Genomic DNA, 22,665 nt, shown 5'->3' with positions numbered 1-22,665 from the left:
CTTTGAAGAGTCTGACTTCTCAGCCAGGCATTATACCTTCTAAATGAGCACATCTGACAGACGGATGCAGCCTCTTCATCTTACTTTTGCTCTCTTTCCTTAATTTTACTCTTTGTCTGACTTCTTTAACCCTCCTCTTTTTGCATCTTATTTTTCTTTCAAAAGATAGATTATCATATAACAATCTTCCCCTGTTTACATATATAGGCTCATAACAGGCCTCTGGAGAAGAAGGAGCTCCAGGGATGGAGCCAAGGGGAGCAGGGTCTTAGGTAGCCTATTATAATATAGAAATCTTACCCCCAGATTCAAAGACACTGGCTCCTTACTCTCTGGACTCTCTCTCTCTCAGTCTCTCTCTCTCTCTCTCATACACACACACACACACACACACACACACACACACACAGTTATTTGCAGATGTCTGTATTTTACATCAGCCATTGTTCTCCTTTCAAACTTAAAAATTAAGAACAAACAATTCTTTTTGGAAAAAGATAACTTGCATTCCTCTTACTCGTCTTGAACCTGGTTGAGTTGATTACGAGTCAAAGTCAACTCGGAGTCTAATTGTTGCATGTCCCGATCCCGAACAGCAGACTCTTTATGTCTCTCTTTATCAAATGTGTCCTGGAATGATACACGAATCAAAAATAGTCTTGAATACATGAAACAAGATGATGGGTTGCAACACATTATGCTGAGAAAAAGAAATCAGGCACAAAAGGACACAAATGCATAGTTCCATATATATGCAGTTCTAGGGCAAGCAAAATTAATCAGAATGATAAAAATCAGAAGAGTGGTTGCCTGGTTGGGGGGGGTAGGTGACTGGGAAATGGCACAAGGTAATGCTCTGGAGAGATGGAAATGTTTTATAACTTAATAGGGTGTGAGTTACACGGATATATGCATTTATTGACCTATGGATCTCACTGCAGGTAAATTATAGCTCAATTTTTTATTATACATCAATTTTTTAAAAAGCCATTGAAATATCATCCCATATCTTTATACTCAGAAGAACACCCACGGGGTAAAAATCTCAGCAGCATGTGAAAAATCCCCAGGGGAGAAAAATTTGCTTAAAACCAACTGATGTCTACGGAATACTTAGCCTATGTTAGTTGTTTCTGCATGTTTATCACATTTAATTCTCAAAATGGCCCAAGTGGGTCAGCAAAAGCATTGTTTCCTTTCCAGCAAGTGACACATGAAAGGTTAGTCAACAGACCCAGGACCATAAAAAAGAGACCAGAATTCTGCCCAGTGACCCCCAAGCAGGAACCCTTCCACACCTGCACCCCTAAGGCCACTAAGAAAAGACCACTCTACGTGCTTTAATTTTAGAAAAGAATTTATGGAAATCCATATAAACGTCCAAAACCAAGGTTACTAATGCTTAATGATGTTAATGCCTTAAGCAAGGTGTAGGTCCTCTTTCCAGTCTGGGCTTCAACTGTCTAAAACCTGACCCTAACCCACAGAAATCACCCCATAGCAACAGCAAATGACAAAACTCTTTGTCAGTCTCTGAGAACTAAGTTTTCAACTCATTTCATTTCACTCTTTCAGATTATGGTGCTTTCCCCCATCTAATGGTCTCTTCTGAGGCTCCATGTACCCTGTCTGTGTGACTAATCTGTCATTCCAAAGTTCCAATTTACTGCCGAGTGTGGGCAATGTCCCAGATGTAGAACATCACCAGTCCTTTCTTACAGCTGAGGAAGCAGAGGCTTGTTGATTTGTCTGAGGTCACACCACTGGGAAGTAGGCAAAGCTGAGGGTTGAACGCAGGTCTGTTTGAAGAGAAAGCTCAACACATTACGCCACTTACTACTGTAAACAGAAACTCACCTTTTGGACCTGTGTCCCCATTCCTTAAGTAGCGCTGAGTCCCTCACTAGGTAAAAGCCCTCTCTTATATATGTCTGAGTTCCCAGAGCCTGATCGGGGTGTTGAAAGTCAAGGGGGATCCTTTAGCATCCCTACCTGTAGAGAGGGGACCTTGCTGTCAACAGGTTTTCCCAGGGAAGCAGCAGTAAAGGAGGCCTCCAGCCAAGGCAGAAGGCGCGATTTGATTATTTCCACACCATCATAATGTCCACCTAAAAGAACCCACAAATCAGGTCAGGGAAAGAAATTCAGCGACACAGTGAGAGAGTACCAAGGACTGAAGCAAAAGAAGAGAGAGCCAGATGGGGAAACACGGGCCACTCTCACCTTCTTGGGCTGCCGTAGTGAGGATCTTAAAGAGCTGTCCTTGAACTTTGGAAATTTGTTCGATGAGCTCAAGGCAATGATTAAGATTTTGATCACATGTGTTCGTCTACAAAACCAAAACAGAAAGTCAGTGCAATTCCTTTCCTCAGGGACCCATTGCAGGTTGACAGGACCTGAATTTACCCAGGGGCCGCGGTGCTCTGGTATGCTCCCAGGCACAGAGAATGCCCTGTGTTCACCAAAACGTCGTTCCCGTTCCTCCTGGACGCACAGCTAGACCACTTTTCCCAGCTTCCCTAGCAGTCAGGCAGCCGTGTAACGGAGTTCCAGTGAATGGGACAGGAAGTGCTATGTGCCACTTGCAGGTATGACCCAGAAGAAAACCCCTTGAGTGATTCTCTTCTCCCCTTCCCCATCGGGCAGCCAGATGCAGAGGACCCAGCAGAGGGCCCAGCAGAGGGCATAAAGGATGGTGGAGCTACAAGATTTGAAATTTGAAAGGCTACTCATTGGACACTTGCAATGACTATCACATCATCAAGAAAGTGTGTGTGTGTGTGTGTGTGTGTGTGTGCGCGCGCGCGTGTGTGTGTGTGTGAAGCCACTGAGATCTGGGGGTTATTTTAATAGCAATACCCCTGACTTGCTACTCAATGGAACCCTGCAAAAACTCCTTTTATAAAGTGAATAGACCTTTTGTAATCCAATACAAACCACAGCTTCCTAATTTACCTGCTTTATTGGTTCGTGTCCTCCAAGTTCATTATGTACGTAAAGAACACTATTTGTTAACAGTAGGATGGTACTGGGGGGTTGAGGATCCCATGGTGAATAAGACAAAAGACATGGCCCCAGCCTTATAGCACATGCAGACTGGTAAGGGAGAGAAGGGTGGAGACAGTCCCACGCGGTGAAATCTGTGCGCACGAGGTCTACTCCAGAGCCCGTGGCCTTGGGAAGACTTCCGAGAGGAAGTGAAGTCTAGGCAAGGAGAAAGCAGGCAGATTTGGGGGGATGGGAAGTTCCAGGGGTTGCAAAACATCCACAGAACACGAAGAAAGCCAAGAGGTGGGCCTTTAGCTATTATTCTGCTTTTTTGCACCTCCTTGATGAGATTTTACCATTTCCACACCAGCCAAACCTCTAATGAAGTCTGCCACTAAAGGAAGGAACACAACCACAAGCAACAAACAAATCACGTGGGTGCACAGACTGATGTGTCCTCTCAAGTGGTGAATCCCAGGCAGGAAGCAGGGGGTGAGGAGGATAGAAAGGAGAACAAAGAGGAAGAGTGAGTTCCAGGCGAAAGGCTACAGGGGCAAATGCTTGGGGGGGGGCGGGGGGATTCAGGCAGGAAGCAAGCTCCCTGTGGACGGAGGCTATGCCAGCCTGGTCGCTGTCGCACTCCCAGACTGTGTTCTGTAGTCTCTGTAGTCAGATCCAGTGAGTACTGGACAGACGTCGATGAGAAGATCCACGCACTTTATGTTTATCACATACCTTCTATGCGCCAGGCACTACTGATGCTGTACATATATAAGCTCAGGGAAGCCCCACAGCAGTGCCCTGGGAGGTGGGGGCGTCATTGTTAACACCCCCATTTTCAGAGGACAAAACTGAGAGGCCGAGAGGTTAAATAACTTGTCCAAGCTTACCTAGCCGGTAAAATGACAGAACTGAGATTGGACCCCATGCTCTTAAGATCATGGTTAGAGCTGGGAGCAGAGGGAGGACGGGATGATGGGAGAGGAGTGAATGGGGAGGGCCGTGTGGAAAGGCACCCCCTGAAGGGGAGACACTGAGCAAAGTATTCGAGAGAGACCGTGATGCACAGTGGGAACAGTAGGGGCAAAGGCCCTGTGGCAGGGGAAGCGAGTTTAGTCACCTTGAGAACCATAAGTAAGCGTATGTGGCAGAAGCACAGAAGGTGAGAGAGGTTGGCAGAACAGATCCTGGAGGGCCTTGCAGGCCCGGGGAGGAGTTTGGATGGGGTGGATTCGTGGTGCCCTTGGTGGAGCTTCTGGCTTACATCCACACCTGGTGGACAACACCTGGCGACAAGCTCTGTTATGGCACCTATGTCTCATACAGCCATTTGTTTCTGGGTCTCATCCTTCTAGCCCCTTCCCCTAAAAAGACCAGGACCTCTTTTTAAAAGTTCCTTTATCTTTCCTATGTTTATATCAGTTGCCACTGGTATACATAACAAATTGAAAGGCCCACAAATATTTGACAAATGAATGAATGAATGAATAACTTAATAGTGTAATATTGACATCATCAGAACATTTGGAATCCCCATCTGAGCAGCTGTGCCCATCCCTCCTCTGTTGAAGCAGCAGCTCCTGGGCCTTGCTCTCCCCCCCGGCACTTACCATGGTGAACCTGTTACTCAAGAACAGCTTTGCCCTCTGGCTAGACCATGCCATAGGCTAAGTGGACAGGGAATGGGGCCTGAGGGTCTAGCAGACCTGAGTGATTATCTCTGCTCTACCACTTGCCACCCTTCTCTGCAATCCTACGCAGATTGCTTAACCTTTCTGAGCCCATTTCCTCTCCAGGAAAATGGGGATCATGCCTTGCAGAGTGTTAGAGGAGAATTAAATCCAAGAATGCATATCTAGCACCTCAGAGACAGAAGGCATTCAACAATTGGTACCTATGAGGTATTGTGTGTTATTGAAAGGAGCAATGGGTATAGGAATAAAGGCAGACCTTGGTTCAAATATGGTTTCCTACTTGGTTGCTATATTCTCTTAGAAAAGATATTTTAAATATGAGCCTCTGTTTACTCATATTCAGGAGGTGGCTGATCTCATGAGCCAACTTAGGTACAGAATAGAGGAGGGACAGAATAATTAGAAGCATTATTGTAGTATTATTACCATTTGCTTCTATGCCTTGCCCAGAGTCTGGTACAAAGGAGGTACCCAAAGGAATGTTTGCTAAGTGGGTTTGTACACACAACTTAAACAACAGAAGACAATACACAGTGTAAGACAGTTCCTGTTCCCAAGACCTGTTACAACATGCTGCAACTTCTAACACAAAGCATCACACAAGATGCTCAAGTTGCAATAGAGTCATGTTCTTCTACCAAACAGTCACTCACACAAAATAAATAGAGCAAAGATATGACCTAATTATACTGTCTCCTAATTCCACAGTTCCTTCATTCATAAATCATTGAGTTCCTACTATTTGTAAGGCCTTGGGCTGGTAGCTCAGGAAATAAAACTACATTGAAAAAATTAGTGGTGCCTGGATGGCTCAGTTGGTTAAGTGGCTGCCTTTGGCTCACATCATGATCTTAGGTCCTGGGATCCAGCACTGCATCACATCGGGCTCCCTGCTCAGCAGGGAGTCTACTTCTCCCTCTCCCTCTGTATACTCTCTCTCTCTCTCTCTTCCTCTCAAGTAAATAAATAAAGTCTTTTTAAAAAAAGAAAGAAAGAAAAAATTAAAAGTCGCCTACTGTCAATGAGCTCATCAGCTGGGGAAGTGGGTTGGAAAATGGGAGACACACAGAGGATTAATAGTTACCTTAGAGTTTATTAAGTGCTCTCAGTGGGTAGTGAGCTGAGGAAGGAGCAAAGCAGTGAGCAGTGAGGGGTAAGAAATAAGGTATTTCAAGAGAAGGAACAGCAGGTACCAAGGCAAGGAGCAGCAAGGCGTACCATAGGGGCAAGTGGAATACAGGGTCCAGGGACCAAATAATGATAAACTTTATTTGCCACACGAAGGGTTCTGAGCCTTATCCCATCACTGAAAGATTTAAGGGGGCGGGTAGATGAGAGTGGTGATGTGATCCGATTTACTTTGTGTTTTATGAAAATCACTCTGGCAGAAGCCAACCACATAGGGTTCAGATAAGAGAGGGAGCCTGGTGGGAAGAGGGGTGGTTGTAACCATCTGGCTGAGAGATGCTGAAGGCTGTGGAGATGCCAAGGGTCCCCTGAAGTCCCTTTGTAGCCCTAAATCACATCTGTGTCAGCCACTGCTTCTAGCATTACCTGAGGAGGATGCCCGAAGGTTTGGAAACAGAAAAGAGGTGTCAGAGGGATGGTGCTGTTTTCAGACAATGTAGGGGATCCACAGGACCTTCAGATAGAGCTGTCTAGTAATAGTACCTAACAATTACCGAGCACTTAACTTTGTACCAGCCAAACCCTGTGCTGAGAGCTTTAAATACAGTTTCATTTAATCCTCAGAATAACCCTACCAACTGGATTACCATCCGTCATCCCTAATTCACCAATGAGGAAAACCAAGACCTTAAGCAATTTGGGGAAAAGGTGGTTGATCCGGAAACTAAGCCTGTTCCTGCAGCCTTTGACATGAGCCAGGCTCTCAACCATGGCCCTATCCCAAGAGCAGAAGGAGAAGACTCTGGATCTCAGCAGAGAGGTGGGGGCTGGGGGCGTGGCTCTGCAAGCCTTCAGCTGATGGAGAGTGCCCCAGCCATATGCATAGACAAGACCCCCAAGGGTGGGAGAAGTCAAAGGGCAGGGCAGAGGGCAGTTCTGCTATTTCAGAAGTGGGCAGAGGAAGAAGGGCCAGTAAATGAAAACAAAACAAGAGCAGTGAGAAATAAGAACACAGCCAGGAAGGAAGGTAAATGGAAGGAAGGCTTCCAGCAGGAAGCCAGAGAAGGAGATGGTTTATGCTCTGCTTCACTTATGCCTTTAGGCTGTCAACACATTTTTATGGAGGAGGCTACTGTGTGCTGCATGCTAGGGGTACCATGATGGGTAAGATATAGCCTCTTGCCCTCAAGGAATTTATAGTCTAAGATAAACATGCACATAAATGCAAAACCAGAACTACTTGCTATAAGAAAAGTAGGTCTAGATCTCCCAGGTGAGGCTCAAAGGAGGAAGTGGTGAGGAGCCAAGATTTAGGAAGGCTTTCACCTGAGGAGCTCTGTGGGCTCCCATTCCTATTTTCTAATTGCTCTAGTGTGGGGCCTGAGCACTGAAAATTTTTTTTAAGTTTTCTAAATGATTCTTATGTGCAACCAAAACTGAGAACCACAGCATTCGTGGGAAGTGAGATCAATTTAATGAATCTCAACCGGTACCCCCCCTTAAAAAATTTAATGAAAGAGAAAAGGAGTATATCACAATTACTAAAGATAAGAATTACTCAAGAAACCTTTGCTTCAGTAATACGTATAGAAGAATGTAGGTGTGCTATGTTGTGAAGTAAAATGCATAGATTTCTGTGGTAAGTTTTTAAAGCACTATCCTAGAGAACAGTGCTTTGTCCATGTTGAGAATCTCTGCTATGGGCAATGAGAAGCCACAAAAATGATCTTGCAAATGGCTAAGTAAATATTGGCTTAGAGGTGGGCATGGAGGAAGGCAGGAAAATCAATAGGAATATGCCATGTTATAATTGTGGAACTTAAGTAAACTTCAAACTTATTCTTATCCTTCATGAAGATAGGAAAGTGAGAGGTAACAGAAAGGAGTAGAATATTCAGGAATAGAACTACTGGCATTGTTAACAAAATGTGTCCTCTTATAGCCACCAATCCCTGTGCAACAGAGACGGGCTACTAGCCTCCTTTTGTAACCATGATGGTTATAAAAATACTGTGAGTTCGGTCCAGGGCAGAGTTCTCTGGACAGAATGAAGCTCCTATGCCTGTGAGTCTTGCAAGTATTTCTGCAACAACGTTTGCTTGGGATCTGCCCTAATTCACCCTAGATTTTCCCACACATGTAAGAAATGATAGGAGCTTGAACAAGAGCAATGGTAGCTAGAGGGGGAAAGTGGGAGATATTTGACAGATATTTAAAGGTAGAATCCTGACGTGATGAACCCATTTGTAAGGCATGATGGAGACAGGGGGCAGCCCTTCACATGGCTCAGTTTCCAAAATCAACCCTCTGTTCTACAGCATGGCTGACTTTGCCACAACACCGTCACCTCCACAACAATGTTTTTAAAACCAAAATACTGAATTTTAGATTTAAGAAAAGTAGGCTTATATACACCCCAACATCTTAGCAAAAGCTTCTATTTAGATCTCTCCACTGGATTTTAGCATCTTGACCTGAAGTTAATATTTCTATCAGGTTTCTTTCATTAACGACTTTTCCTTAAATATTAAACAACGATGATGTTTCCATTAGCAAGTTTGTCTAAGATGAAACTAAGAAGGAAAATTTAAAAGTTGATAGCCCCTCTGTTAAAAATAGAATAATCTGCCTTAATCACTTGTCAACTTCTTTCCTAGCCATGAATCCATCATTAGTAGTTGTGGCAGAAACAGTAGCACTAATCAAATATTCCACGTGCTTTCCATGTCTCAGGCTCCTTTACAAGTAGATGGGAGCCATGTAACAATCCCTAGGGAAGATGAGTGAAAGTGATGTGTATAATTTAAGTGCTCTCCCTCTCTTCCCCAGTGGACCTCTGAGGTCCATGATGAGATGACTGTGCCACCAGGCGGGGTCCACCTGAACCTGAAGCCAATGATGGAGGAGAGTTGCCATCACTTTGCATTAATGAGAAATCTCTTTCGTGTAAGTTTAGACAGTAAGATTTGGAGATGTATTCATTACTGCAGCTTAGCATACTATAAGGAGATAAAGGGAAGAAAAAATGTTTTTTATGAATTAACTAGACTGAACCCCCAGGAATGTGGAAGTGTATTGACTATGGGGGAGGGCAAAGGCAGCCGGAGAGTCTGTCTAAAGACACCACAGCAACTACAACCCTTTTGTACTGAGAATCAGGGACATTTTGTCATAGAGGCAATGTCTATTTCAACACAAAGATTATCCTAAAACAAAGGGATACCTCTTTGAGAGCTCCTTTTTATGTACCGATATTGAATATGCTGTTTTCACTTGTTAAGGGCAGATTTCTATAACATAAGAGGGGAGTAATGCAAGAGGAAGTGTTATGAGCTCTCCCTAGCATCCCCACTCACATATCAGCTAATCAAAAGTTTCCAGATCGTCATGTCCTGGGGTCTATTATGATACTTCAAGAAATGGAATCCTATCCTATCTTAGGGATGGGGTTATCAAGGGTATGGTAAGTTCTTACCATTTGCTCCCGTAATTACATACAGTACATTTTTAAAAAAGAAATAAATCGCAGAGCATCTGACCAAAGGTAGCTCCCTAGTCCACAAGATTCTGGGTGGAAACAAAAGCATCTCAGGAGGAAGAGAGTTTCAGCCCAGAGCTGACCTTCTCCAGGTACTGCTAACATTGGAAGGAGGTTAATTTCTCGTCTTAACATCTCTATGAAGTAATTAGGTCATGAGACCTAATTCTGTTCTGCATAGTTGGCTATTTGACCCTTTTGCAGAGTTGACCGAGAGGATCATACAGATGGTGCATGATCAATTGGAGGCATTTGGAGCAGCATACTCTTACCTGAAGGACCATTCTCAGAGTCTGACCTTGTTTACATGTCTCCTCACTGCATGATGCTTTTAGTCCAACCCCCCATTGCCCCCTGGGGATAATACCCAAACTCCTTAACACACCACCTAAGGCCTCTACCCTCTGGCCCCAACCACCCCACCTCCTCAGCCCCATCTCACTTCCTCTCCTTGCCTAGAACCATTCATAGACCCCCCCAAATAGGCCAGCTTCTTCCTGCCTTCCTCCTTTTGACACATGCTCTTTCCTCTACCCTTCATCTGCGTCTCCGACTGGAAGTTTATCATTAAGATGAAGCTGGCATTTCTATTCCCAGCATCTAGCACAGACAGTCATATCATAAACTCTGAAAAAATCTTTTGTTGAATGAATAAGTTCATCAATAAAGGCACACTGCCCAAAGTGTAAATATAGAATGTCTAGGTCAAACCTTCACACACAGCAGAAGCTAAATAACCGTTTATTGAGTGAATAATTAAGCTCTTAATAATTGGCTCCGTTCTTGGTTGAACAAGGAGAGATTTTCTATGGTTCTTTCACCAACAGTCTCAGTAACCACTGAGGAGGAAGAACAATTCTGAAAGTTACAAGTTTATACCAAGCTGTCCTTGAACAGCCAATGGAATCCAAGTTTTAAAGATCAAGTAATACAATAATTCAGCTTCTCTTTAATAACTAAAAGAAAGTGAATTGGCAATGTTTGCTGTTGTTTTTATTGTGTTTCTCTAGTGAGGTTTTGAAAAATATCCCTTCTTGGAATTGTTTTAAATAAATAAATCTTTAAAAAATTAAGCAAGTAGTGGTTTTGCATAGGGCCCATAAGATTGCTAGATGTTGTAAGATTAAAAGCGAGCCAACAAATAAAAACCAAAGGCTTTGGGGCAGAAAATTACATTTTTAAAAAATGTACTGTGTCTGACCACATACATAGGACCCAATGAAAAGAGTGGTGGTGGACAGATTAAGGCAGAGGAAATGGGAATCCATATGAAGGAAATTATATGAAAGAAGAAAAATTAACTATGATCTAACTGTTCATCCCAATAATGGCTAGTTTGAAGGAAAATGAAATGTTTGCATTGTGTTTTAGAACTAATCTGTTCAAGTCATTGATCTTTTTCACTGAAAATAACTGTTTCCCAAGGGGATAACTTTAATCCCATTCTTAATTCTAGAGTGGTATTTATGGTCTTTTATTTTGCTTGAGTTAATTAGAACTAAATCAATGTGGTCACAGTCAGCAAAATCAATTTTCCATAGCAAACATAATTTAAAGCTTTTAATGAATAAACCTCTACAACCAACATTTTAATAAATGTAGTTTGCTACAATGACTATTCTTCATCTTAAAGCTTCAAGGAAAAAGTCCTCGGAACTAGTAAAACAAATGCCGTATTAAAGGGAGGCTCTTAGCCATTGACCAAAACCCACACTCTAGGTGACAAGATACTGAATAAGTCTAGAGGTAACCTTAATTTTGGTTGGTGGTATATACATATTTTCTTATCCTCTCTCTTTAGCTACACACACACACACACACACACACACACACACACACACACACACTATTAAAAACATTTGCATCCTCTCAATTGTGCCCCTACCTGGAAATCATGGTTTTTTTATTCAATTTTAACAAAGGCTGAATTAAAGATATTTGGGGATCATCTTTAATTCTACACTGGATATGAGGTTTTAAGAAGACAAATGAGTCCAAGAACCCGGGTGTCTGGGAGAATGATGGTAGCATTCAATCAGTCGGTATTTATTGAGCAACTAGTAGGAGGCAAGCATTATTCTAAGTGCTGGGAATACAGAGATGAGCAGAAAAAGGGAGAAATCTCTGCCCTCTGGAGCTTACATTTTAGTGGGAAGGAGGGAGGAAAGATTGACAATGAAAGAATAAGTAAAAATTAGAAGATGTAGCTATTACAGAAGAAACAAAGCAGAGAAGGGACACAGTGAGTGCCAGGGGCAGAGGTAGGAGATGGCAATTGTAAACAGAATGGTCTTTCCTGGGAAGGTGACATTTAAGCAAAGACTTGAAGGAGGAGAGAAAGCAAAGATGTTGATATCTTACTGAAATATCCACAGGCGAAAGTTTTCCAGGCAGAGAGGAACAGTGAGTGCAAAATGCCCTTGAAGCAGGAGACCAGCTGGTGTGCTCTAGACTCTTCTGCCCAATAGAGTAGCCACTAGCCATATGTGACGATTTAGATTTAAATTAATTAAACTTTAATTAAATTTAATTTTTTTAATTTAAATGAAATTTAAAATTCAGTTTCTCAGTTTGTACTTGCCACAATTCACGTACCAAATAGCCACCATATTGGACAGTGCCTGTAGAGAACATGTCCATCATAGAAAGTTCTATTGAAAGCTTTGCTCTAGAAAGAACAACCAGACCAGTATTGCTGGAGTAGAGTGAAGAAGGGAGTAACAGATGAGGTCAGAGTTTAAAGGAGCACAGTTGTGTAGGACTTTGATGGCCATTGCAGGAACTTTGGCTTTCATTCTGAGTGGGACAGAAAGTCTGAGTATTTTATTAGAGAAGTAACTTGATCTGACTTGACATTTAGAAGAATCACTCTGAGATATTTTTACAATAATCTAGATGAACGATGATGGAAGGCAGACAAGGGTGATTACAGCAGAAGAGGTGAAAGGGTTCTGTGTGAATTTCGAAGTAGGTGCCAACAGATTAAGCTGGCAAAAATGTTGTGGGGTGTGTCATGATGAAGACAGTGAAGTCAAGAAAGAGGCCAGTGTTCGTGGCACCGGAGAAGCTAAGACAGGTTTTAGACTGATCTGACTTTGAGATGACGAGAGCACAACTGAAAATGTCTAATAGGCAATCAGAGAAGTGAGCTCAGATGAGAAGAGGCCCTGAATATGGATGTGAGCTTCATGGGCATATGTGTAAGAGAGAAGCAAGAATGGAGGCCCAAGAGAAGACTCCTAAAGGCTTAAAGAACTGCCATAGGAGGAAAGTGGGTAAGGAAAGGAGACCAATTTGTAGAGCCTTAGAAGAATGGAGGTGTCAAATGTAACAGAAACACTAGATAGTCCAAAAAAATGATCGCACGGGGAAATGGCCACAGATTTTTTGGAAGGGCATTGGTCTCCAAGAGTGCAGTCTCTATGAAGGTGGGGGAAGGAGCCTGGCATGGGGGAGAGAATCTAGATTGAAATGATTTCCACGACAACAGAGGAGTGGGGGGACTACTGTTACTGAGAAAGGAGAGTGTAATAAACTTTGGCATTTCTCAGTACTTATGAAAAGTTTCTAAAACAATCATTAAATTTGATCCAGTCAAATGCTAATGTCATTTGTGTTAAAACATTGTCTTGTGGCAAACTGAATATACTTTCTGTAAAAAAAAACAAAACAAAAAAACATTTATTTTTTTAAGTAATCTCTACAGCTAATGTGGGGCTCAAACTTACAACCCAGAGATCGAGAGTCCCACGCTCTACCAACTAAGCCAGCCGGGCACCCCCAAACTAAATATACCTTTTAACATTCAGAGTTTATTTAGGCCAAGGGGTAATAATGAAAGAAAGGGGGGGAGGAAGGAAGGAAGGAAGTGGGGAAGGGAAAAAGGAAGAAATAACACGCTGTAAGAGGTAAATTTTAATTTTCCTGCAATCCGGATGGGGAAGGAATAGTCACAGTGCTCATTCTTTAAAAGTGGGCAAAGATGGTAAACACTGAACACTAGAAAGGGGGCAAGGAGAAAGCTGTAGGTGTCCTTTGAGCTCCCCTCCACCACAGGAGCCCTGGTCAAAGGGTGAGTGGGAAAGCCCAGAGACTCAGACAGCATCCAGTTGCATTTTTCCTGGTAGGATTTCAGAAACAAGCCGATTTAAATTCAAAAAAAACTGAGATCTGGTTGAGTGAGTCTGTCCTATTTAACAGATGAGGTACTGAGACCCAGAGAGGTGAAATAAATTGCCCCAGATAATTGCTAGTCCTATCTAGAGCCAGACCCAGAACTTGGTGTGGGGGAAGGGGGGCTCATTCCGGGTCCACAGATGCCCAGCTCTGTCTGCCTCACTGTTCCACTATACGAGTGGGACCCTCCTATTTAAGACGGACAGATCAAACCCAGCAAATGCAACACTGAGTTGTCCTTAATGTGTGGGGGAGGTTAACGCGAGCCGGAGTGGGGGTGGGGATTAATGAGACTTGAAGAGCTCTATGGATTTGATGACAGAATATTGGCTTTCTAAAACTGCCTTGGTAACAGGCCTCCTGAAGTCTGCCTTGGTGTAAAATTGTGCCTTACTTGCCATGCTGACCAGCGCACAAATGAAATCCGCAACGTTGACAAGTGTCCATCTCACGGACATCTGGGTAATAACTCCTGGGAGTATTTTTATAAAAATTCATTGTGATACAACCCCTGAGTATCCTGAGACGTGATGAGAGGCAGGACCAGGGGTGTAGTTAAAAAAAAAAAAATAGAGTTAGGCATAGGGAGGTGGATTGCTAACAAGGGGATGGAACGGAAAGCAGCAGGCTGGACCCCTGGCGGACCTCGGGGCCTTCCCGTTTCTAGGGCCGCCAGCGTCCTTGGTTACCGCCGGACGAAGGCGCTCTCTCTGCGCGGACTCCGAGTCTGCGCTCCGCGGGCCGCGCCACCCCAGCGCCCCCTGGCGCCGGAGGGGGGGGCGGAAGGGCACGGGCCGACCCGTGCCCTTCCCCCCCCCCCGCCCCCCCCCAAGATCCGGGTCGGAGCCTGGGTCGCGCGGCGAGGAATCACGCCGGCCGGGGCTTTGCTAAGCGACCACCCCGAGCCAGCCCTAAGGGGGCTCTGCCAGGAACTAAAGCGAGGGCGAGCCACCCGGACTCACGTTGTACTCCCTCAGCCAGCACTCTAGCTTGTCGTGCATCAGTCGTAAAGTTTCGCTCGAGACCAGTTTCCTCACGTTTTCTGCCATCGCTCACTTTTCCACTCGGCCGCGCTCTGGGAGATGGAGACGTGGAGGGGACGAGGCGGTGGCCTCCGCAGGACCCCGGGCTGATGTGGCGGGAAGGGTGTTCTTTTCCTGAGGGGCTCAGAGCGTGGCTGGTCCTTCCATCCTCCCCCTCGGGTCAGACGGGGCAGGTTTCGGGAAGCCGGGGGGAGGTGCCCTGCACAGCCGCCGCGCCTCAGCCGCCTCCCCCGCGGCCTCCGGGAGCCCCAGCCAGAAATACCCCGGCGATTATTAAACAAACCTTGACGTGGGCGGGCGGCTGCTAGGGACGCGCACCGCGCGCGCCTTGGCAACGCCTGCCTCTGCGGCCAGCCCCGACCGCTACTCCCACCCAGCGCCCACCCCGCCGCCCCCCGGGCCGGGCACGCGCCCCAGCGCGCCCTGGAGCCGCTCCTGCTCCTGCTCCCGCTGCTCCTGCTCCCGCTGCTCCTGCTGCTCCTGCTAGCCGAAGGCGAGGCCAACCAAGGCCCCTAACACTCCGGATGGGGCCGGGGGTCGGAGGGGCTAAGCCTACAGACGGCCGCTAGCTACTCCGTCCCTTGCTTGATGGAGCGAGACTCGCCCGCCGTGCGGGATGGGGGGCATCCCGAGGCCTCTAGCCTGAAAAAGCCAAGGTTGTTTCTCCACTGACAGTTTGGTTAGGCAGGAGGTAAGCCCCTCTTTGGCGCCCTCCTTTATTCTCTAACTTCTCCGACCTTCAGTGCTTCGTTTGTAACACTTAGGATTTGGTGGGTGCCCAAGTCAGGAGATCTGAAGCTCCAGGACGTTCACAAACCAAAGTTAATCCTCGGGCTTAGACAAGATTTGGTATAGTTTTAGAATCATTGAGCACTCTAAAGTTTCATTTAATTCTCATTCTCCAACTGAAACTTTGTGGAAGTTCAGACCCGGTTTGGCACTCTTTCAAAAGGGTGCATTAAGCCACAACGGTAGTTTAAATTGCTTAAGAAATGAAACAATTTCAACCATCATTAAGCACTTTAGAAGCCCTTATTTTATATGCATCAAATGATGAGCTGATTGCAAATCATTCTTATCTAGTCATTAAAACAGCAGGAATGGAGCCCGGCCTCAGCGAGCTAGCTAGCTAGTTTAATTCAGTTCCATTTCTTTAGGTACTTGAAAATGTATGAACATTGCACATGTTCAAATATGGTAATATTCAAAATTATACCACCTCTTTTTTTTGTTCTTGTTTCTCTTAATTACAGTGGTTTTCTGTCCTCCAGTAAAAATGAGAGGCTCCTTTCTGGAGCCTGGGTTGCTACTATCTTCTGTAGACTACAAAATAAGAACTATAGAAGTTCTCATCACAAGGAAAAAAATTTGTGACTATGTGTAGTGATGGATGCTAACTAGATTTATTGTGTTGGTCATTTCACAATATATGCAAATACTGAATCATTTCATTGTACACCTGAAACTAATATAATGTAATATGTCACTTATATCTCAATAAAAACAAAAGGAACAACAAGGACCATAAAGGTACATAACACATTTTATCATAGTACAGTAATAATTACTAAAGTAAAAGAAAAAACAAAAAACCCACTAAATATTCATTAGACGCTTTCTTCCTTTAAAAAATATGTAAAGAGGGAGGAAGGGAATGGAGAAAAATCCCACAGATTTCTTAATTTGGAGCCAATTAACTGCATATTTCAATAGGCAGTTGGAATCTTTGAGCAGTCCTATTTACTTATTCATAAAAAACAAGTTGGAATATTTGCTTATGTTAGATTAGGGGTTAAATCCTCTTCCTTGCTGTGGGCTCTTTAACTGCTACTCCTTGTTTACACTATCTATAAACAAGGAACAACAGTTCTTACTACACAGGATTATTATGAGACTAAATAAAAAAATTCGTGTGACGTGTTTAACACAGTGCTTGGCACAGGGCTTCACAAATGCATGATGATTATTACTACAATGTAGATCACAATACTACATTTAGTAGAGATAACTAGGTTGGAAACAATCTAAATCTCCAACAATAAGGTGATGGTTGAGCAAATCCTTCAATGAAAAGTTGCACAATAGAAATCTTGTTACTGAAGAATATCTATTGTCTAGGAATTCTTACTATATTAAGTGAAAAAGCAGGGACACTAAATTATCTATATTGTGTTATACAATATGAACTCAAAGTGTGATTATATGTTATTTTAATTTGCTCCTTTATACTTTTTTGATTTTCCAAATTTCTACCGTGAATACTGATTGCTTTTATGAAAACTTATTCAGAGGCAGAGTTACCCAAAGAATTATACCACCTTCAGAAAAATGTTAGCCAAAATAACAATATTAAGCTGATTCAAAACAGAATGTGCTTTGACCAAATGTCCAAATTACTAATTTAATAGTCTTCTAGTCTTAAGAGAGAATGGATCTTTGAAATCACTTTAGAATTTGCCACCTGATATTGTTTATGTCTACATATGCTCTAGCCCCACGGCTGGATTCAAGACCCTTACGGCCTGCAGTGTTTTGGGTACCTCTTAGTTTCCCCAGAACTCCAGAGCATGCGCTGTGTGTAGCAGGAAACTCACGTTTATCACTAACAAAGCAGCATAGTCATCAATGACTCAAAACAAAGCAAGTGTTTTATGTATTTATTCATTATTTACTCCCCACTACTTCCAAAAGAGGATCTGAGATAACTTACAGTAAGAGACTTGTAGAAAATATCATTGTTAGATTAGAAATACTTTTTTAGTGGAAAAAGCAAATATGCCCCCATTTTAAGCCTATGTACGAAGATTGAGCTTCATTTAACATTTAATCTGTACCTTGTGGAAGCCAACGCAGAAAGGAAAATGACTTTCATGATTATTATTATTATTATTTGAGTTTAGAAGTATACATTCCACTTCTTTGAATGGAACACATTTTCCTGGTACCAATCACAAAATATGCTTATGCATTTCCAAAGAGCCTAGAACAACGCAGATGATGGTGTCTTTAATACGTCCCCCACTTTTTTTAGAAAATATAGAAACAATCTTGACATGATTGTTTCTTGCGGTCACCTTTGATCAATGCCAAAGGGGTAACACTAGAACTCATGTCATCAGAGAGGGCCAAGCAACTGACTCGGCATTTCTTAGCTCTCTGGTGATGTTACCTGATACAAGCTTAGAACTTCCATACCTGTAGGAAGAAGCGGACATCCTCGTAAGTGCCCTTCATAATGATCCCCTCCACAGGGCTTTTGATGAGTGCTGGATAGCAATTAATTTAAGAGAGAGCTGGAGCCTGGAGTGCAAATAGTTTGTGTTGCTGATGAAAGAAGAATCCATATGCTTCATATTACAAGTGTGCAGCCAACAAGGTTGAGATTCAATTTTTAAAGACTACTTTTTTATACATAGGGACAAAAACAGATTAGTAAAGGCTCTATTCGGACAGTATTTTAATTTTGTCTCAATTTGATTATTTTAGGATATTATCACTAGGCAATTATTTGGAAAGAAAAGATAAAATCAAATTTTTCTTGCATGGTACACTATCAGGCATGTTGAAGAAGTTGAAAGAACAATAAACTTGGATCATGATGGACACGCGCCCTTTATCTCACCCTCTGCCAATCAGTGGCTTCTTGTGACTTTACATAAGTCTTTAATCACCCTGAGCTTCAATTTTTTTCCACCTACATAATGAAAAACATAGACTAGATCAGCTCTAAGATCTCTTGCAGTTCTGACATTCTTTAATGCTATTGTTTCGTTTGTTTCTTTTTAACATATTGGTTGTGGTTCAGATTGAGCAAATCTTGCCCTTTATTTCAATTTATTTCTCAACCATCACCTTATTTTCAATTTTTGGTTCACAGTTCAGCTTGCGTCAAGTCTTGATTCTGAGACCATTAGTCAATCACCAAAAGTAGAGCATTTTTCTTGAGTACAATTTATTCTGCAGGCTTGCTGGAATAACTAATACACCTAACCTCCAGGACATAAGCAAGGGGTTTCTCTATAGTTGCACTTTTAATAAATTTAAGCCCAACTGAAACTGACAAAATCTTCCTAACTCCCTCCACCCACCCTGGCTCTCAGAACCCAAACCTGTTCTTCTTTATGCTTTCTCTCTTTCACTTTTGGACACGATCGTATTGTTGCAGTTATCACACTATATTAAACTTATTTGTCTGCCTCCTGTATGAGCTTGTGAGCTTCTTGAAGAAAGGGACAGAGGTTTATTTATCTTTCCTCAGCATAGCAACTGACTCACTCTAGGCCCTCTATAAAAGCTTGTTGAAGGAGCCTGGGTGGCTCAGTTGGTTAAGCGACTGCCTTTGGCTCAGGTCATGATCCTGGAGTCCCCGGATCGAGTCCCGCATTGGGCTCCCTGTTCAGCAGGGAGTCTGCTTCTCCCTCTGACTCCCCCCCCTCATGGTCTCTCTATCTCATTCTCTCTCTCAAATAAATAAATAAAATCTTTAAAAAAAAAAAAAAGCTTGTTGAACTTGGGGCGCCTGGGAGGCTCAGTCGGTTAAGCATCTGCCTTTGGCTCAGGTCATGATCCCAGGGTCCTGGGAATCGAGTCCTGCATCAGTCTCCCTGCTCTGTCAAATAAAAAAAAAATCTTTAAAAAAAAAGTTTGCTGAGCCAAATTGTTAATAAAAAGTGAAAGAAAAAAGGAAAGATGGGCGCCTGGGTGGCTCAGTTGGTTAAGCAACTGCCTTCGGCTCGGGTCATGATCCTGGGGTCCCGGGATCGAGTCCCACATCGGGCTCCCTGCTCAGCGAGGAGTCTGCTTCTCCCTCTGACCCTCCCCGCTCTCATGTACTCTCTCTCTCTCTCTCATTCTCACTCTCTCAAAAAAATAAATAAATCTTAAAAAAAAAAAAAGGAAGGAAGGGAGGAGATGATTGGCTGCTTTATATCTGATGTCATAATCCTGTTGAGACAAAAGAAAGCAAAAGTTTTAATAGCCAGTTGGTGGTTCTTATGGCATCATAATTCTACCACCCAGCCAGGAGCCACTTGTTCTAGAGAAGTGTCATGTGACAAACATCTGGATGGAATAGGAAAAGTCTTTAATTTTAGAGTCCTTAACTCTAAATTTTACCTGCATTGGTCAACTGGGGAGATTTTAAGAAGCCAACAAAAGATTCACTGAACCCACTCACTGTAGTGAGAGGTGTGTTTGTATGGAATTCCACGCTGCACTAAATTAAACATAAATACATACAACAAACTGCAAGGATATACAGTGGAATCCTCATCATCATTTTCAGTTCTTCCTCACTAAGGACAGTTGCCCACCCTAAGCCAGCATGGCTGAAAGAATATTCTGTCCCGCTGTGGCTTGGATGCTTTCACAGGCACCCCTGATCCTCTTCTGTGAGCTGTGCTATTCTCGTCCGACAGCTGCCTGTGTTAGGACCTTCTTTAGGGTAGGGCCTAGTGCCATCTGAAGAAAATCTTTTAACCTTTTCTCACCCACTTGCATGAAGCTTCCTTTAAATCCAGTTTTCATTGGTGGTCTTGCTGAGGTGCTTTGTCTCCATTCACAGGTAGCAAAACACTCATTTGTCCACGTACTTCGTGTTCTCTAGTCTGAGGGCTCCCTGTACTCATTTTATCAGCCTCATTAGGTCCTTTTTATTCTCAGCTACATTGCAGGAAAGGAAAAGATTTTAAGAGACAAAAAAAAAAAAAAACCCACTGCCCATTGGAGAAAGAACCAATTGGTTGGGATCTGAGCTGAAGGCAGGCTCCCCCATCGCACAGAAAGCAGGGATGCTGTTTCCTGTGTCGTGCCAATAAGCCTTTCCTGCTCACAGCAACAGCTCAGAATGTTGCTGTAAAATTATTTCATGCCTCTTCTTGGTTACGTGACACAAACAAGAGGAAGATTTTAATCTATCACAACTGTATCACCTTAGCACCTAAATAAACTATGGAGCTTTTGTAGCAAATACAGATTAGAATGGGGGAGCCAATTTATTGTGATTTTTGAGAGCCACAGATACTCCTCCTATCACAACACAGGTTTTCATTACCATTGTGATGGAATATTGAGGCATACTTGCCCTCAATGTTTTCAGCTCTGGAGCTAAATGCAATGGCAAATACTTGGCTCTGAAAAATGGCCATTGAAGGGGTGCTCTTAGGATACATTAAGGTGTTGCAAATGTACATTGGGTGTGATCTACACTGTAAGATGTCCTTAAAGATCCCAGGAGAGGACTTGGGACACATGAGGGCAGTCCCTAAAATAAAGGACGTTGAAATAGGTTTTTTCATCACATTTGATAAACATTGAATTTCTAGGTGACAGAAACATCTGCCTTAATCATAAGGCAGGATTAGACTTGGTCTCTGCTCCCTAGCATCTCATAATCTATTCAGAAGAGAGATATGTAACCATAGATCAATGTGACAAGTTACAATAGTAAATATAAAATTCTATGAAATACTGACTGATCCTTCCCTTACTTCCTCATCCAGCTCTCTGAAGAACGGATCAAAGGAAGTTGTAGAAGAGAGTGACATTTAGAGCCAGATCTGGAAGGATGGAGAAGAGTTTCACCAGGAAGAGAAGAGATGATGGAACAAAATGGACAGTAGCAAAGACACATGAAATTGCATGGACAGGCAGAGAATGATGAATGCTAGTCCAGGGTGACTGTAGGGTATTCAGGGAATCAGAGACAAGACTGTGAAGATAGTCCTGGGTTCAACTGTGATAAGTCTTGTATATCAGGGTAAAGAAGTTGATCATGATTTTGTAGGCAGTGGGGAAGCAGCAAAGAGCTGTAAACAGAAAAATGATATGTTTGAGTCTCTTTTTTATATCATATTGGTGCTCCAAGAGGTGAAATTTGGAGCATGTTAGACCCAGAAAGAGCTCGTACGAGACACAGATTTGAGAGTTAATGAGGTTCTTCTCTGGAGTAATGCATGGTGAGCATTAGAGTGGACATATGTCAGAGACACTTAGATGTCGGTAATATTTTTTACCCAATAGAAGAAAATTAATCCAATATTCATTCATCAGTTATTAAGTACCTATTATTTACTTGGTTCCCAGTACTTTCAGGAGCACAGAAGTTGTAACACATTCCCCCTGCTTTGTAATGAACTTACAGTCTACTCTGGAGCAAACTATACATGCATGAAAAGTAAAATAACACAAGATAGTGTATTATTAAGTATCAAAGCGTCATCATAGCAAATCAGTGCAATCGCAATTACTGGGGGGCCACAGAAATCAGAAATTTGCGATAAGGAAAAAAATTAGGAAGGGCTTCCCAGCTAGTATCCAAAATCTATAAAGAACTTATCAAACTCAATACCCAAAGAACAAATAATCCAATCAAAAAATGGGCAGACGACATGAACAGACATTTTTCCAAAGAAGACATCCAAATGGCCAACAGACACATGAAAAAGTGCTCAGCATCGCTCGGCATCAGGTAAATCCAAATCAAAACCTCAATGAGATACCACCTCATGCCAGTCAGAATGGCTAGAATTAACAAGTCAGGAAATGACAGATGTTGGCGGGGATGTGGAGAAAGGGGAACCCTCCTACACTGTTGGTGGGAATGCAAGCTGGTGCAGCCACTCTGGAAAACAGTACGGAGGTTCCTCAAACAGTTGAAAATAGAGCTACCATATGATCCAGCAATTGCACTACTGGGTATTTACCACAAAGATACAAATGTAGGGATCCGAAGGGGTACATGCACCCCAATGTTTATAGCAGCAATGTCCACAGTAGCCAAACTGTGGAAAGAGCCAAGATATCCATCGACAGATGAATGGAAAAAGAAGAAGTGGTATATATACACAATGGAATATTATGCAGCCATCAAAAGGAATGAGATCTTGCCATTTGCAACGACATGGATGGAACTGGAGGGTGTTATGCTGAGTGAAATAAGTCAATCAGAGAAAGACATGTATCATATGGCCTCACTGATATGAGGAATTTTTAACCTCAGGAAACAAACTGAGTGTTGCTGGAGTGGTGGGGGGTGGGAGGGATGGGGTGGCTGGTGATAGACATTGGGGAGGGTATGTGCTATGGTGAGCGCTGTGAA

At 43.1% G+C, this 22,665-nt stretch overlaps 1 protein-coding gene and 1 long non-coding RNA gene across 5 annotated transcripts in view; one reads left to right on the top strand and one right to left on the bottom strand.

Moving 5' to 3' along the window:
- Positions 1–14,807, bottom strand: part of SPATA18 (spermatogenesis associated 18) — a 35,530-nt gene extending 20,723 nt beyond the window's left edge. Inside the window, exons 1-4 of one of the 4 annotated variants that reach the window (XR_003211371.2) lie at positions 14,487–14,807; positions 2,224–2,329; positions 1,993–2,108; positions 518–630 (exon numbers count right to left, since the gene is read on the bottom strand). Coding sequence is in view for 3 of the 4 variants with exons in the window: in XM_025887724.2 (XP_025743509.1) it covers positions 518–630; positions 1,993–2,108; positions 2,224–2,329; positions 14,487–14,573 (422 nt within the window). In the remaining variant the exon portion in view is untranslated. Of the gene's footprint in view, positions 1–506; positions 634–1,992; positions 2,109–2,223; positions 2,330–14,486 lie in introns of those variants that run through there. The other 3 variants (XM_025887724.2, XM_025887725.2, XM_073891655.1) reach the window with 3 other exon arrangements.
- A 137-nt stretch (positions 14,808–14,944) lies between these two features.
- On the top strand, positions 14,945–21,764 carry LOC112836058 (uncharacterized). Its single transcript, XR_003211372.2, has 2 exons — positions 14,945–15,258; positions 21,068–21,764. It is a non-coding gene; the product is annotated as an uncharacterized lncRNA (long non-coding RNA).
- The last annotated feature ends 901 nt before the right edge of the window (positions 21,765–22,665 follow it).

Source organism: Callorhinus ursinus, unplaced genomic scaffold (assembly GCF_003265705.2).
Source record: "Callorhinus ursinus isolate GAN/ISIS: 27379988/994484 unplaced genomic scaffold, GSC_fseal_2.0 scaffold4, whole genome shotgun sequence".
NCBI classification, from domain to species: Eukaryota; Metazoa; Chordata; class Mammalia; order Carnivora; family Otariidae; genus Callorhinus; species Callorhinus ursinus.
Note: the sequence above shows the minus strand (reverse complement) of the source record. Positions and strands in the feature narration are given on the sequence as shown.